Source organism: Lobosporangium transversale (assembly GCF_002105155.1).
Source record: "Lobosporangium transversale strain NRRL 3116 chromosome Unknown BCR41scaffold_2, whole genome shotgun sequence".
Taxonomy (NCBI): domain Eukaryota; kingdom Fungi; phylum Mortierellomycota; class Mortierellomycetes; order Mortierellales; family Mortierellaceae; genus Lobosporangium; species Lobosporangium transversale.
The window spans coordinates 1,615,327-1,631,286 of record NW_019028980.1 but is presented as its reverse complement, the minus strand read 5'-3'; the positions used below and the strand labels follow the sequence as shown (position 1 = coordinate 1,631,286).

At 40.1% G+C, this 15,960-nt stretch overlaps 4 protein-coding genes across 4 annotated transcripts; 3 read left to right on the top strand and 1 right to left on the bottom strand.

Annotated features, from left to right (window-relative positions):
* Positions 1–466: 466 nt before the first annotated feature.
* On the bottom strand, positions 467–2,366 carry BCR41DRAFT_345472 (kinase-like domain-containing protein). Its single transcript, XM_022022723.1, has 5 exons — positions 2,174–2,366; positions 1,881–2,053; positions 1,591–1,751; positions 931–1,475; positions 467–837 (listed from the first exon to the last, which is right to left on the bottom strand). The coding sequence occupies exons 1-5, from the start codon at positions 2,203–2,205 to the stop codon at positions 474–476; spliced, it is 1,275 nt and encodes a 424-aa protein (XP_021886210.1). The 5' UTR covers positions 2,206–2,366; the 3' UTR covers positions 467–473.
* A 4,068-nt stretch (positions 2,367–6,434) lies between these two features.
* On the top strand, positions 6,435–9,075 carry BCR41DRAFT_391991 (hypothetical protein; the record flags this gene model as incomplete). The annotated part of the gene is made up of 2 exons (XM_022028402.1): positions 6,435–6,520; positions 6,705–9,075. The coding sequence occupies 2 exons, from the start codon at positions 6,435–6,437 to the stop codon at positions 9,073–9,075; spliced, it is 2,457 nt and encodes an 818-aa protein (XP_021886209.1).
* Positions 9,076–11,335: 2,260 nt separating this feature from the next.
* BCR41DRAFT_391990 (hypothetical protein) lies at positions 11,336–12,288 on the top strand (the record flags this gene model as incomplete). Its single annotated transcript, XM_022028401.1, has 3 exons — positions 11,336–11,583; positions 11,653–11,789; positions 11,900–12,288. The coding sequence occupies 3 exons, from the start codon at positions 11,336–11,338 to the stop codon at positions 12,286–12,288; spliced, it is 774 nt and encodes a 257-aa protein (XP_021886208.1).
* Positions 12,289–14,290: 2,002 nt separating this feature from the next.
* Positions 14,291–15,300, top strand: BCR41DRAFT_298464 (vacuolar import/degradation protein Vid24; the record flags this gene model as incomplete). Its single annotated transcript, XM_022020493.1, has 4 exons — positions 14,291–14,389; positions 14,560–14,727; positions 14,885–15,117; positions 15,237–15,300. 4 exons carry the CDS (start codon positions 14,291–14,293, stop codon positions 15,298–15,300), a joined length of 564 nt encoding a protein of 187 aa, XP_021886207.1.
* Between the last annotated feature and the right edge of the window lie 660 nt (positions 15,301–15,960).

The window sequence follows — 15,960 nt, the reverse complement described above, 5'->3', positions numbered from 1 at the left end:
AAAAAAAAAAAAAAAAAAAAAAAAAAAAAAGTACTCTCTCAACATTTGTATGTATTTGAAATAAATAAAGCATCTACACTTTTCAAATTTTATTTTTATTTTTATTTTATTTATTTATTTATTTATTTTAATCCGCGTCTCTTTGCTGTTTTGGAAATTGTGTCCATTATAGTTTTAGTAAAAAAAAATAAAAAAAAAAACAAAAAAAAAAAAAAAAAAAAAAAAAAAGTGTTCAAATACTGCTTTGCTTTCTGGGCAGAAACGGGACGTTGGCATAATAATAAATGGTAATAGTAGTGAAATATAGGGAACGAATCGAGCACATATCCATCAAGCAATACTATCCAGAGCACTTGACTCTGTGCCTAGCAGAAATCATACTTTGCTAATAAGCGGATCAAATTGGAGACAAAAAAAGGAAAAAGGAAAAAGGAAAAAGGAAAAAAAAAAAAAAAAAAAAAAAACTATCCTATTCAAGGTCGACGAGTGGTGTTAGTGGACGATGTGCTAGGCGCAGCCGGAGGTACTGCAGAAGTTTGAGGTCGAGGTGGCAAAGGTATAGGCTTATATGTTGTGGGTGGTTGTGTATTTGTTGGTGGAGCCCTTGGCCTATCTCTTCTCTCATGATCTGGGCCATACCCTCCACTAGGACGATATGGTGCTGCTGATCCGCCAGGTGGTCCTCCATGTCGAGGAGGCATATGATGTCCGTGTACATTCTGAGAAGCATGATGGTGATTAGTGTGATTATTGTGATGATGAGAGGCGTGGCGTTCCTGCTGTTGCTCATGCTTACGCTGGCGATCATATTCGTGGCTCGATTCATACACAGGTAGTCTGGATTTTTTTTTAAATATAGTTAGATGATTTAAAAAAAAATAAAAAAAAAAGATACAACAAAGAGTTTTCTTTTCTTCTTCTGATACATACGCTCCAATCTCTGCTGGTAATGGTTCGACCCATAGGTAGTCATGATCCGCTGCAGCAAATGCAGTCAATCTCTTCTTTGGATCCAAAACCAACAATTTATCCATTAGGTCCGCTGCTAATGTTCCATATGGCTCGAAATCTTCCTTCAACTTGCGAGGATAGTTCCTATTGACTTGATAAACAACCCCTTTTTCCTCCAATCCAGGCAAGGATGACCATCCAGGCATAGTCTCCTCTGTAGGTGAACCACATAGCTGAAAGATTTTGTCCAATTGATCCTGATCTGAACTTCCCTGTAAGACAGGTCTGCCAAATAACATTTCACCAAACACACAGCCAATGCCCCACATGTCCACTGCAGGGCCATACTTTTTCTGGCCCAAGAATAATTCTGGTGGGCGATACCAGCGTGTGACAACTTTGGACGTATAATCTTCGCCCTCTGGCTTGAAAGGTCTCGCCAATCCGAAATCTGCAATCTTCAATGTCCCATTGTTACTAATCAAGAGATTGGCTGCTTTCATATCCCGGTGCAAAATTTTTTGCTAGTAAATAAATAAATAAGCATTAGAGAAATACTGAAATATGTTTTTGGCAAAGTTCCATCACAGATAACTATTGGAAAAAAAAAAAAAAAAAAAAAAAAAAAAAATCACATACTGCATGCATATAGATGGTACCCTCGAGTAACTGCTTCATGTAGAGTTTAATCTGAGGGACAGAAAGTCTGACTCTAGGATTGTTCAAGAGTCCACTCAAATCATGGTCCATGTACGGGAAGACCATATATACACTTGCACGACTTCTACCACTTCTTGATCCTATTTTCATTATTATTATTATTATTATTATTATAAGTTAAAATTGTAATTAAGGTAATCTGGTCAGCTACTGAGATATAAATGTTCACTATCATTTTTTTTATTTTTATTTTATAAGCATTGCCTTACCAGGATTGACAGCAATATCATGAAGTGGGACAATGTTCTCATGCCTCAATCGTTTCAAGATTTTGATCTCTCTTAGAGCTGTAATTGGGATACCTTCGTTCTCGTTATGCATCAGAATACGCTTCAATGCCAACAATTCTCCAGACCCTTTCCTGCGTGCCTTGTGAACCTCACTGTTGGTATCCCATTTGGCAATAGGAAAAAAAAGAAAAGAAAAGATTATCAGAATGAAAAAGGAATCGTTTTCGTAAATGACAATGCTATTCGAAACTAATTCTAAAAAAGAGACTTGCCCAAAAGTGCCTTCGCCTAGCTTGTCAACCATCTCGAATTCTTTTAGCTGTGAGCATCCTTTCCATACTCTGAGCTGCCAAGGTATCAAAGAGGTTGATAGATTGAAAAGTTACAGGGAGGCAAAAGAGAGAACGGAGTAAAAGGAGGAGGGAAGGGATATGATATACCCTGTTAGTCTTCAAAGGTTGATATTCTCATTAAGAATTTCTCTTTTTTTATTATTCTTTTTCTTTATAACCTCTCTCATCTGCTATCCTGAAGGCTATTATTTCTCAACTTATACCTCCTTCTTCCGTGGAGGGCTGGGACTACCAGCACTGAGATTGGGGCTCACAGGAAGATGGTTGTTATGCATAGAAGTAAGCGATTGAGGTCGCTTCGAAGGATGGTCATGTTGATCTTCAGAGATGCGCTTCATTTTTTTTTTTCTTTCTTTTTTTTCCAACTTAACACGAAAAGATTAAGCAAGTGAAGATGCCTATGAGAAAGAAAACGGTAAAGCGATAGGAGACCGATTATAAAAAGGCTTCAAGTCTTTAAGAAAAAAAAAAAAAAAAAAAAAAAAAAAAAAAAGAAAAAAGATGCCCTTGAGAAGGATTACAGGTTGGTGATGCTTCTGGAAAAACCACATGGGATCGCATCAGGAATTCATTAAAGAAATAAGGGGAAGATGGGCAAAATTTAGCTCGAATGACGTATTACCCAATTGTTTTATTAGTTGCTCTATTCCCATATCTTCAGCGAGAAAAGCACAAGATGAAAGAGCCCTAAATCCCACAAGGCAAATCAACAGACGCAATCTTCTGTGGCAATATCAAGAGAAAACCGCAACAACACAAATACGCGACAGAGATAAGTGATGTATATGCATTGAAATATAATAAGGCACAAGCCCAAGGTTTCTGCAGTACGAGAGAGGAAGAGCATTAAGGTTGATATTATTGAACTAACGTTTCAAATAGTCATTCTACTTTGGCTGTTCATGCTTACTAGCCACTACTTTCTGAAATAGAAAGGATAACTTGTTACCTCAACATTCTGGAAGCAGCTATACGCGAGGTGGAAAATCAAATTCGCTGCTAATAGTATGGACAAGGATTGTCCGTATTTATAGGCCCTATAAAAATGACCTGCCATAGTATAACGACTGATAAGTTATTTATTAAAACCAAAAACCATAGTTGCAATCATGCCCACAACCACTATGTCACGAAGGATTATGAGCAGCTTGATCTCGGTCCAAGGCGCAAGGATAGACCATAGCCCTGCTATTGCCGCTGTCACTGAGCCTCCGCCGAGTCCACTCTTCAGGAAGCGGCCAAAAAGTTCAGCCTACAGGAAGCAGCCGCGGAGCAGGATCAGCTTAGGTTGCAAATACATTGATTTTCAACAGGACTGCAGTTACCATCTCCATCATTATTACCACCGCCGTTATCACCATACGATGGTATTGCTCTAGACCTTGGCATTACACAGTGAACAACAGGCAAATCGGCAACAAATACATGGGGGAACCAGTTGCCAAGAGCAAAGATGAGGCATCAGTGGCCTCTGCAAAAAGCACAATGGCATTACTTAACTTGTTATTAAAACCAACATTGCCTACAAAAGTACCAATTGAAAAAGAGATGGAGAATCATCAGTACCTGAAGCATGATAAGAAGCACAGGAGAAGATATAAAAAGTAGCGCATAGGAAGAGGTGACGGCGTCATTATTCCTCCAACCCCAACTGTTGACCACGTCTTTGGCTCTTCTCATGGAGCACGTCTTTTGATATTAATGACTCTGTTCGCTTCACACACAACCTGACACCGTCATCGAATATGTTCCCAGGCTTTCAATACCTACTTGGTCGAGTCAGAGCTACCTCGTTATGTAAAGCTTCTAGTACTTCAAAACAAGTTGGGAATTGCAAATTATAAGAGCAATATATTTCCAAAGGAGTGTTTGTAAATTAGTGCCTTTAAAAAAAGGAAAAAAAATAAATAACAAAGTACATTAAAACAAAAAGTACCAGACCCCAGCCTGCGTACCTAAAAATGAGCGAATGACTGAAGAGACCACACAGTGATTTTGCATCTCACCTAGTTTTTACTGGGCTCTAGAACACTTCGTTTGAGAACCAAAGTCACCATTGAATTTCCTCACGCGTACCTGGTGTTTAGTGACTAGCCACCAATATTAGCATGATGGAACATGCATCAGTTGCTTTCGACAGTGCGGCCGATCTGCCTTGATAGGGTGGGATGTGTAACAAAGCATCTGCAACCATAGCAGTGGATCCTGTTTAGATGCACTTTACATGAAAATCCTGACAATCAAAAGAGCACGGCTGTTAGGGAATGTCTTTCTCAGGGTCTATTTTTTAAGGTTGCGGCTCCACTTTGAGTTCTTTGCAGCCTTACCAAAAACAAACAAACAAACAAACAAACAAACAAACAAACTCTATCAGGACATTAGGATAGGATGGAAAGAGTGCACAGACCACGGTAGGAAAGAAAGAAGAAGAAGATTGTCCAAGATTGTCAAGACAGAAAGGAAAGCAGAAGATGAAGCAGACAAATATAAAAGCTTATTAGGTATCGCAAAGATCTTTTCATATGAGAAAAAGGTCCCACAATGACTCGATGCTGTCGAAGGCTGTGACAAAAGAAAAGAATGCAAGCCATTATGCCTCTGAAAACGTATAAAAGGATCTCTCTTTCCTCTCTTCCTTGGCTCCTCACCGCAAAGCAGCAGGTAAAACTGTTCAACATGTTTCCACAAATTGATTGGCGCAACTTTAGCCAGTAGCTCATGATATGTGGGGAGTGGGGATGAAGCTCAGAGAGTCTTCTCTGTTGGGGCCCAGGTAGATCTCCTCTGAGTCTGCGGAAACCAGGTGGGGGGCGCGCAACCAGACCACCTCCTCGTGGTGCGCCTTGGGCTGTCTGCTCTCAGCAGCAGGCAGGCGAAGAGTCTGGCACTTCTTTCTTATCACATCATCATATTTATGCTATTCGCAGCTACTTGTCAACACTGTGGTATTCATGTTGGACATGATTATATGGTGATGTCTTTCATGATAAGGAGGACGCAACTCTTATTGTCCTTGTTCTTGAGCCTGAGTCTCGTCTTGGGCAAGTGCGCCACCAAATTGAAACATACGCACTCATCAATAACATCTTCAGCCTTGTTCAGACGTTCTTTTCTTAAAGTCACTGAATGAACGCCTCCATTTCGGCAATTCCATCGCAACATGCATCTTCAGCCATTGAACATTTCTGAATTAGCTCAATTGCTCGAAGACATGAGCATTCTTGTTGGCGAAAAAAAAAAAAAAAAAAACTCGAAAGTTGCCTACCCGTCTGTAAGGATTTTCATATTGTCTTTCTCAAGCGTTTGTAAGGATATTCATATTGTCTTTCTCGAACGTCTATATTTCATATCAATACAGTCCATGACTAAATACTAAGCCTATCTCAAACACCTATAGGAGAGCATTGGCTTCAAATTTGGCAGGAAGTTCCAATTGACAGACGCTTCCAGAAGAAGTACCATGCCATCTTGATGAATGTCTGTCGTCCTCAGGATGCGATCGCCTTCAAAACCATACAGGCCATGGCACCGTCATATGTGGTCATCTAATTTACTCATTCAACTAAGGTCCACAGCTCCCATAAAAGAGGTCAAATGCTCCTTCAAGGCCGAGACTCATATTTATTTTTGGGGTTGCTAACTCTACTACTCTTGGAACAAAGATATGAACGTGATCAAGAAGACAAATGCATCCAGATCCACTTCTCAGCCTGTTAGCTTGGAATCTGTGCTCTGGGAAGCTAAGAGAGAAGACGGCAAAGATACATCATTGACTGATCTCTCAAGTGTAATGTGCTGAACACGACTATGCTGTTCATTTCAATAGCTCATGGTGTGCATTTCATATATCCACTCATCGTCAGGGAAGGCGTCATGGTCACCTCACCTTCTGTCATTTGTCGCAAATAGACGGTACAAAGCCTTGAATGGGAATGTGACCAGTGGGGCAAACAAGATCAATTGTTAAATAGATACAACGCAGCAATCTATTCAAGCCAAGTGGGTTGCAGGAGTCAAGTGAAAGGCATCTGCAAAAGGAGCTTTGGAAGAAATACACTGAATTTTCTCACTTGTCACGCGCGCAAGTGGCCAAGATTTTAAGAAATAGGATTAATGCGTTACTCAAAAGAGAAATGAGAAAACCTTTCATTCTGTCCTCATTCATCCAAGTGCTACCGACATGACAGAGCACCAATACCAACAATTCCGAAGGGCTGGCATAATTGAGAAAGTACCTTCGCAAGCAATGGCAACTCAGCCTGCCATGTGAGTCTGCAAGACATTCGGGATGTGTTTCCAGATGCACAGCGATTCAAGCTGGAGGAACTTCCTATTCCATTCCTCATAGACCCTAATGGGAACAGGTATGTTACTGATTATGGTGCGCTTTATCGATCATCTTTGGAAAATAAATGAAGCTCAATCTGGCATATATCTGTCTTCTTGTTAGAGTCGAGCCACCATGCATTGGATTCTATCCTTACAAGATCCTGGATGTCATTACAGAAGCGCCGCAGCTAAGCAGCAGCGACAGTAGCAGCAGCAGCACCGAAGCTAGCAACGCCAACACCAGCAACACCAGCATTGACGCCAACACTAGCACAAATAGCACTGACAATACCAACTGTAGCTGCAATAACAACAGCAATCACAACACCGTCATCCACTTGCCTACATTGAGAAAGTCGTCAAAGCAGGCCTCTCAGGATACTCTTTTACCATTATCAAACTTGATTCAATCTTTCAATTCGCTCCTTACTACACGCAACAATGCATATATCGAGGTGATCAGCTCTAACCTTGAGAAGGTTGCAGATGTGCTCTTGGAGGCCAAAGAGAAGGATGACAAGGTGGCTAATCTGCTGTTGGAAACCAAAGAAAAGGACAGCGAGCTGCATAAACTGAAAGACAAGATGCTTAATCTGGTATTGGAAACCAAAGAGAAGGACAGCGAGATGTTTAAACTACAAGAGAAGATGTTTAAACTACAATTGGAAGCTAAGGAGAAGGATGACATAATACAACATCAAGGCCCTGACAAGCTTGCTACCCTTCAAAAGCATGTCCATGCTATCCTTAAGCAGAACGTTGAGCTCCACGAATACGTAATTCCTCGACTGTTTATCATTCTACCTGTCGATCACACCAAGTGGGATCCAACGAATGTCTTGAAGAACAAAATTCGTGTTCATTTCCTATGTGAATGTGGAGATCACACTGCAATGACAAGCAAGAATAGTCAGAAGCCACTCCATATCACCAAACATGATGGATATGAGATCCGAAGCAGCACAGAATTCTTCCGCAAGTACGGAAAGCACATGTTCATCCTCTTACAGTGGCTCAAGCTGAGAATGTCTTCGTCTGCAACTCTGGCACCATCCCCAGATTTGACGGATGCTGGTATCGATTGTTCAATCGACTATATGGAAGCACTCTCTAAGGAGGATCCAGGCTTGAGCAACATTGCTACAATCGATGACTATGATGGACTGAAAGGATCAGATTTCCAAAATGTGTGGACATCCCTTCGAACCAATGATGAAGACAGGCAATTTGGGAACTTGTACAGGATCATGAGCGAAACAGGGCGTGCCAAATGGGTTTGTCTCGATCACTGTTGCTCGATGTATGAAGAAAAAGAACAGAAGGCATTTGTAAGTGCAGTGGAAGTGAATAGTGGCAAATATAACGGGCACCTTGGTAAAGTAACTATCACACTCAGGTCCAGAAAGAGAGCTAAAGGTCTTTTCGATGCACTAAGCAGGTCAAGACGAGTTTACGAGTTGGATATCACATTTGGCTGGGATTGGACTGAGATTGATCTTGAAGCATTTGAGAATGCTTTAGCGGTGTCGAGTGTATCGAATCTTCGACTTGGGCTTGCACGAACTCAAAGGAATGCCGGTACAAAAGATTCTTCAATACCCGCGCGATATGAGAGGCTTATTCGCATCATAGAGCTCAGTAACATGAAAACAATCCATATTACTCTATCTCAGGATCTCATGAAACTTCTCGGTTTAGGGCCTGCAAAACTGGCGCACCTTCATAAGCTAACCTTTGGGGTGAAGGCTCGATCGATTGGAGCCAGCGAATTACAAGGGCTTGTAAATTCACTCAAGACTAACACGGCATTAACGACTTTGGACTTGACCAACAACTCAATTTTTGATAAAGAAGTCCTGACACTGTCAGAGGCGCTCAAGACCAATATAACTCTAGCGATTTTGGACTTGAGTGACAACTCAATTGGGGATAAAGGAGCTCTGTCACTGTCGGAGGCACTTAAGGTTAACAGTAGCTTGACCTCTTTGACGCTGGGTAGCAACTCAATTGGGGATAAAGGAGCTCTGGCACTGTCAGAGGCGCTCAAGGTCAACAGTAGTTTGATGACTTTGAACTTGAGTTACAACTCAATTGAGGATGAAGGAGCTCTGGCATTGTCAGAAGCGCTCAAGGTTAACACTAGTTTGATAACTTTGGACTTGAGTGACAACTCAATTGAGGATGAAGGAGCTCTGGCACTGTCAGAGGCGCTCAAGGTCACCAGTAGTTTGATGTCTTTGGACTTGAGTTACAACTCAATTGAGGATGAAGGAGCTCTGGCACTGTCAGAGGCGCTCAAGGTCACCAGTAATTTGATGACTTTGGACTTGAGTGACAACTCAATTGGAAAGAAAGGAACCTTGGCACTGTCAGAGGCACTCAAGGTCAATACAACTCTGACGACTTTGAACTTGGATGGCAACGCATTTAGGGATAAAGCAGCTCTGGCAATCTCAGAAGCCCTCAAGACAAACGCAGTTTTAGCCAAATAAGTAAGACAGCCTTAAGCGTCAAAGAAGGGATACTGATGCTGTTAGCCACACTCTGGACTGTTTGACCAACTTTGGATCGTTTTTGGGATACTTGACTGATTTGATGGTTGAAAGAGCTCTGGGAGTGATTAAAGAAAATAGTTTGGTTTAAATAAAGCTTGCTTGTAACAACCAAGCAGCCATGGCGGCGTTGGTTTTTAATCCAAATATCAAGAAAGATATTAGTATCGATGGCTTCAAGAAGTGTGTCCTCCAGCTATAGCAGAGCATTGCGAAGGAGAATATCTACTGCGGGATGTCACTTCACTAAAATCTGCCTATATTGGACAAAGAGAGACCGAAAAGAGTGGGTGTTGGTGGCCAAGAGCGACCAATACGAACCTATTTCTAATAATTTGCACAATCGTATTAGAGAACCACTTATTAATAAATAAGAAATAAAAAAAAAACTTGTTGGGTTGAAAATAGAAGACTTCCAAGGCTTGTACGAGTATTCAAGGCAATGAGTTAACAAGGCAACGTTTTCAACTATATTAAGTTTTTTATTTTTTATTTTTAGGGTTGCTTGGGTTTACTCCGCTTTGCATCAACTTATTAGAACTGTAGCACAGACTACTCTACTATAGAAAGAGGAATAAAAGATCGTCTAGGTTATTAACATAGACAAAAAAAAAGCTTACACCGCGGAACGGGAGTCACCGGCTACGACTGTATTCATATTACCTGACAACGCAAATTCGCTCTTTGCTGTGCTCAGCTCAGCTTAAGGATCCCGGCGTAAGTTTTTGAATACTTTTACTTTTGAGGAATATGCCAAAAAATAAAAAATAAAAATAAAAAATAAAAAAGGTGTAAAGTATGTGTATGAAGAATAATTACCACAAAACGTCCTTCAAAGCCATCGTTCAGCCTGCGGCCAGGACTTGCCTCTGATCCCAGTCATCAAGTCAAACTGGTCACTTGAACTCCTGTCGTTTTGAGTACAGACCATTTTGATCTTGTGAAAAAGGAAATGCGTTGCTTAATCAACACCTTTCAGAACTGAACCCTTCAGACATGGAAACACCATCGATATTGTAACGACCCCATTCTGCAGCCAATGTCATCTTTGCCTCCCTTGCTGCCCCTCTAGCTATTAGGCCTGCTATCTCGTCTCTACAACCTTGTGCTCAAACTAGTATTCTCCAACAATGCACTGTTGAATACGAATTGGGTAACATTTTTTTCTCTGCACCTTTGTAATAACTGACTCGAATCTGCGAAAGCTACTGATCACATTCAGAATATGATGGAGATACTTATGTCACTCGAAGCCAAGGCCTTGCCTCTCGTACAAACCAGGAAGAACAGACCAACTTCATTGCCCTGGACTGCCGTGTTTGTGGCGCGCAAGGTGCTGATCTAGGATACTCCCAAAAACTCTAACCCAAGGGAAAATACGAGCCTCCATCTTTATAGAAATATTTAACTGGTATGACCGAACTGTAGGCCTTGACTGAGTGAGTAAACTGAGTCAAAAAAGTCGATGAATACACTTGATGGTGCGGTGGTTTGTATGGTTTGAAGATGATCGCATCCTTGCAATGATAAACTTTGGTCGGGACAGTATGGTACTTCCTCCAGGACCTATTAGATCCTCTTCTTACCTACTTAGCTCAATGCTCTCCTATACATGCTTGAGCAAGACAACATGAAAATCCTTGCAGACCCGTACGCAATTTCGAGATTCTTATTTCTCTTTTCTTTTGCCAAGAAAAATGCTCATGGCTTCGACTAATTCGAGTAATTCAAAAATGTTCATTGACTGAAGATGCACGTTGCGATGGAATTGTCAAAATGGAAGCATCCATTCAGTGATTGTAGGAAAAAACGCCTGAACAAGGCCGATGATGTTGTTGAGGCAAGATAGGCGCGTCGCGTGAACTTTGATTTCACGTGACCTAACCAGCCTATTTAGCGCTTGTTTTTTACTTTTTTCTTTTCCTTCTACTTTTTTTTTTTTTTTTTTTCTTCCAACCAACTGAACACTTTACCAACCAACTGAAAACTTTACTCTTTCCTTTCCCAACTAACTGAACACCTCACCTTTTCCTTTTCCAAACAACTGAATGGCCAATTGTTCATTCAGAAAGAAAAATGCATTCCATCGGAAAACGCAAAAACCCTCTGACAATTCTACTAAGCATATATACAAGTGCCAAAGAGACAACGAAATGAAAAGACACAAGGACAAGAAGGGATAGAAGATAACCAGTATAGCATGGCAAGCTCGAGCACAAATGCAGCTACATCAGTAATGATGACCACCCTATCGTCAACTATTATGGCATCACATTCCGTTACCACGTCAGGACTTGTCCCTCGTCACGCTACTGTCGAAAAGACCCAACCGAATCCATTCAACAACAATATTGGTGAAATATACCAGGATCATAATAAGCAACAAGAACGAGAACGAAAGAAAGATGTCATTATTATAATCCAGGGATCTTCGTTAAATAAAAAGGGGTAAAAGTCTTAGCGATAGTAAAAACCCTATAAATGGCTGCTAATCACAACAATTGGTGGCAACAACAGTGGCGCCAAGGATGACGCCACCAAACCTCGACAGCTTCTACTTCTGGATCAAGTGTCTCCACCGTTGCCAAATGCCAATACAGCTAGTGATGCGTCGTCGTCCTCGTCATGGATGCGATCATTCAAGTGTAGCTACGGTAATCCCAACAGAATGCACAGAGCATTTATACCTGGTCCAGTACAAGATTGGAAACAATATGGGGATCAATATGGGGATCTGAACCATACTTTGGGTCCCAGGCAAAAGATAGCGAGGCAACTGCAAAATCGGATCGTAATGGTACGACTGTTGTCCATATAGATTCTTACGATACAACATCGACAACCTTATTATCAATAGTGATATCATCGACATCAGTTAAATCCACTGCTTCACAACCTGGCTGCGCTATCCAGACTGATGCAGTAAAGGACTCTACAGCTTTGATCAGTGCAAAGCCCCGACCTCGTGGGCAGGAAACATCCAAAAGAGAAAGTAAGGATCCGAATGCAACTAAGGATTGTAGCCCTAAACCTCAAGCAGAAATAATAACAGAAACAGCAATGGCGGCAGCAGCAATCATGCAAACACCTACATCAACGTCTTCAATGTTCATGTCCGAGTACAGAACGACAAGAGTATCCAAAGAGCAATAAGCAAGGCCATGTATAACTGGAAAGATCCCGGACATTCCCCTCAAAAAAATATATATAATAAAAGAAAAAAAATCTCTCGTTTCGTATGATTGTTTTGTGTTGTGAAAAAAAAGAAACAAAATTACTCAAAGTGCTTAATATGACAGTATACAGTGTTAAGCCTAGGAAAAGAGTTGTTTTAGTAACTATAATAAAATTATCTTTTTGTCTCTCTAAACTTATTGCTACACGGTGATTCAACCTCTTCCTTCTACGGTTTCAATTCGGCCAGGCTTGATCCGCCATCTTCCAAATGAAACTTGTAAGAGTATTAATGAGTCTGCTAATCCGCTTTCCTATGTCAATTGTCAGCACTGCTTGAATCTCTTGCTTCCCATTCATTCTCTCAAAAACATTCTTCCTAGGACTACCTTTACTGGACAGTTTAGACTTGGACCCCGTTGATGATATCCAGGTATGGGAAAATCAATAATCTTAAAGAATCTGCTTTGAAGTCGGGCGAAGATCAGCTATAACCCCCTTGGGTTTCGGTTCTGTTCACCACTTTACCACTGTAATACATTACTATCCCTTTTTCGAAGATATGAGCATTCCTGTTGGCGAAAAAGAAAAAAAAAAAAAGAAAAAGAAAAAGAAAAATCTCGAAATTGCGTACGAGTCTGGAGGGACTTTTATGTAGTCTTGCTCAAGCATGTATAGGAGAGCATTAAGCTCAACTATGAGTAAGAAGAGGGTCTAATAGATTCCGGAAGAAATATCATACCATCCCAACCAACGTTTATCACTGCAAGGATGCGATCACCTTCAAACCATCAAATGTTCATCTACTTTTTTAGACTCGATCGAGGAAGGAGGAAAAAGGAAAAAGGGGAAAAAAAAAAAAAAAAAACGTTTTCCGATGCTTCAAAGTTCAAAAAGTAGGAGGGATATTTCTTCCAGATGCAGATGTCTATGTAAGAGTCTACATGTTTCCATATGAATGCACAATGCAGAATGGGCGTGGGAAGCAGTCGGGAAGAGCGGGCTGTGGTTGGTCTGTTATGAATAGAGAGGTCAGCTGGTGTACTGACCACTCAAATGGAATAGAATTGAATGAATTGAATAGGATAAAGAGTGTAATGTTATTTTGTCACACACACCACAGCACCACAGCAGCCACAACTAACTTGCATTTGCATTTACATCTGATTAGACAGCTTGTTTGTCTGACAAAACATAAAATAACCTTTATTAACCCCATTTCAAAATCAAACTCACTCTCACATTCAAATTCACATTCGTTCATTCATTTATTCATTCATTCATCCACATTCAACTAAAAGGGTTTCTTTTTTCACCTCCAGTTCTGTTAACACTCTTCTCTTGACTCTCTCTTTGCACACAACCCTGGTTTTTCTTGATTCTATTGTCATCGCCCATTTCATATGACAATATTACGATATTACAATATTACAAATATATTCTAACAGCGCATATCGCATCTTATACCCGCACGTCCTCATTACAGCACAGCCCCCTCTCCTCTGATTTACGTACTCGACCATTTATATGCTCGTATGACCCAAAGAGTGCTGTTTTATTAAATTTATCAATATAACCACCAACCACCATGCCCGTCTTTGCTCAGGTTACCACTGCGGATCCTGTGGACACCGCATCCATCACCGCCACCACTACAGACACAACTGACATTGCGCTCGAAGTGATCTGTACCTGTCCCACTTCAGAAGACAACGGCAATAGCAATAACCACGACAATAGGGATGTCTTTCAAGATTCTCAAGATAATCATTATTATGGTACATCAGTTCATTTCCATGGACATCTCTTAACGTGTCCTCTTCACGATGTTTCCAACGCTCCATATTGTGTGCAATTGAAACAACAGATCTTGATGAAACAGAAACAGCTGCTAATATTGCAGCAGAGACGGAAAGAACTGCAGCAACTACAGCTACAGCAAAGACGACAGCGTAAACGAGATCCTTTTGAATTTGTTCGGATGATACCATCCAGGGTATGCCATCTATACCCAGGAAGTAGGTTTCAAGGCGAGCAAACCTCAGGTTCACACAGTTACAGCGTCATTGTCGATATCAAGGTATGAAATGAAGCAACGAACCGATGTTTGGCAAATCTCTACAAGCATTTTGATAATACTCAGGGAAAGGATGGCTAAAAGATTTTTTTTTTTATTTTATTATTATTATTATTATTATTTTTTTTAAAAAACCTCTCGCTGCCTTTTCTTGTCATCTTTGTATACAATAGCACGTTGATCTAAATCAGTCTACACTGAGTGGATACTTACTCATCAAGAACCTGACGCCTGATTACCCAAAGCTGACAACCTTTTTTGATGCAGAGATTATTGGGCCCGAGTTTTCGTTCTTGACAAAGAAGTGGGATGCAACAGAAGAAACAGATGAGGAGCACTGGGTAAGTAGCAAACAGCAGCCACAGCAACCACAACAACTACAGCAACAGTAACAACATCTCAAACATCGCATCGGGATAACAACCGTTTTAAGGTCTATTTAAACCGCGCAAAGACAAATATTCATTTTTTGTTATTATTATTATTTCCCACTAATAGACGCAGTTTTCATCGTTCGAGGGCGTAGTCAATTTAAGGGACATGGAACGGGATTTCAAATACGATTTCAATAACAGAGATGTGGTTTTTATGAGATGGAAGGAACATTTCTTGGTACCGGATCACCGTATTGAAGGTGTTCAAGGCGCAAGTTTTGCGGGCTTTTACTATATTTGTTATCAAAAGATTACGGGCAAAATCAAAGGCTATTATTACCATCAGTCAAGTGAGAAGTAAGTCTTCATTTTTTTTATTTTTATTTTTATTTTTATTTTTTTCTATCTCTTACGGGAATGACAATCCTAAACAAGTCGTCACTAATCTCTACTAATTCACTTTACTGCCATTTTAGATTCCAAAAACTTGAACTTGACCATGTCACTGAACGTTCGTTTGGGTCATACGAGTTCCGATGAATAATATGGATAGCATCCGTTCTTTATTGTCCCTTCCTCATCTTTTCAATCACATTTCTTTTCCTTGGAAACCCAAGGTAGCTTCATTATACCATTTTGTCATTATTCGATTTAATCCATTTACCTCATTATCACCTTGTTCATATTCGCGTCGAAAAAACAAAACTAAAAAAAGAAACTCGGGAATATCACAATGGGAATAAGTTCCACTTCGTCCTTTATTTTAATACATATTATCCGTTGACAGCCAATTCGTTTATAATCACCTACATTACCCTTTTTCAATCCTGATTTTTTTTTTTTTTTTTTTTCTTTTTTAGAAAAAACACGTAAAGATTAAAAAAACTCATGGCCGGAGGAATAACTGACTATTAAGATTTATTATGATCATTATACTCTATCTGATTTTGCAGACGGTGAATGGACTATATTTTCTCTTGTTGAATTAAACGGATAATCCTACTTTTTAAAAAAAAAAAAAAAAAAAAAAAAAAATAATAATAATAATAATAATAATAATAAAATAAACAAAAGAAATACAATTGACGCTGTTTAGTTTCTTTATAACATGGCCATCAATTTTGATAATTCGTGTCAAAAGAAGAAATAATGTGGTTTCTTTTTTTTTTTTTCATTTTTCATTTTTTGGTTTGCTCAGGT

Excerpts from the sequence above, each read along its gene's own strand:
- BCR41DRAFT_345472 (XM_022022723.1), bottom strand. The coding sequence starts at position 2,205 with ATGGTTGACAAGCTAGGCGAAGGCACTTTTGG. Across the intron at positions 2,054-2,173 it reads CTAGGCGAAGGCACTTTTGG|TGAGGTTCACAAGGCACGCA; the intron begins GCAAGTCTCTTT and ends GGATACCAACAG. Across the intron at positions 1,752-1,880 it reads TGATATTGCTGTCAATCCTG|GATCAAGAAGTGGTAGAAGT; the intron begins GTAAGGCAATGC and ends TAATGAAAATAG.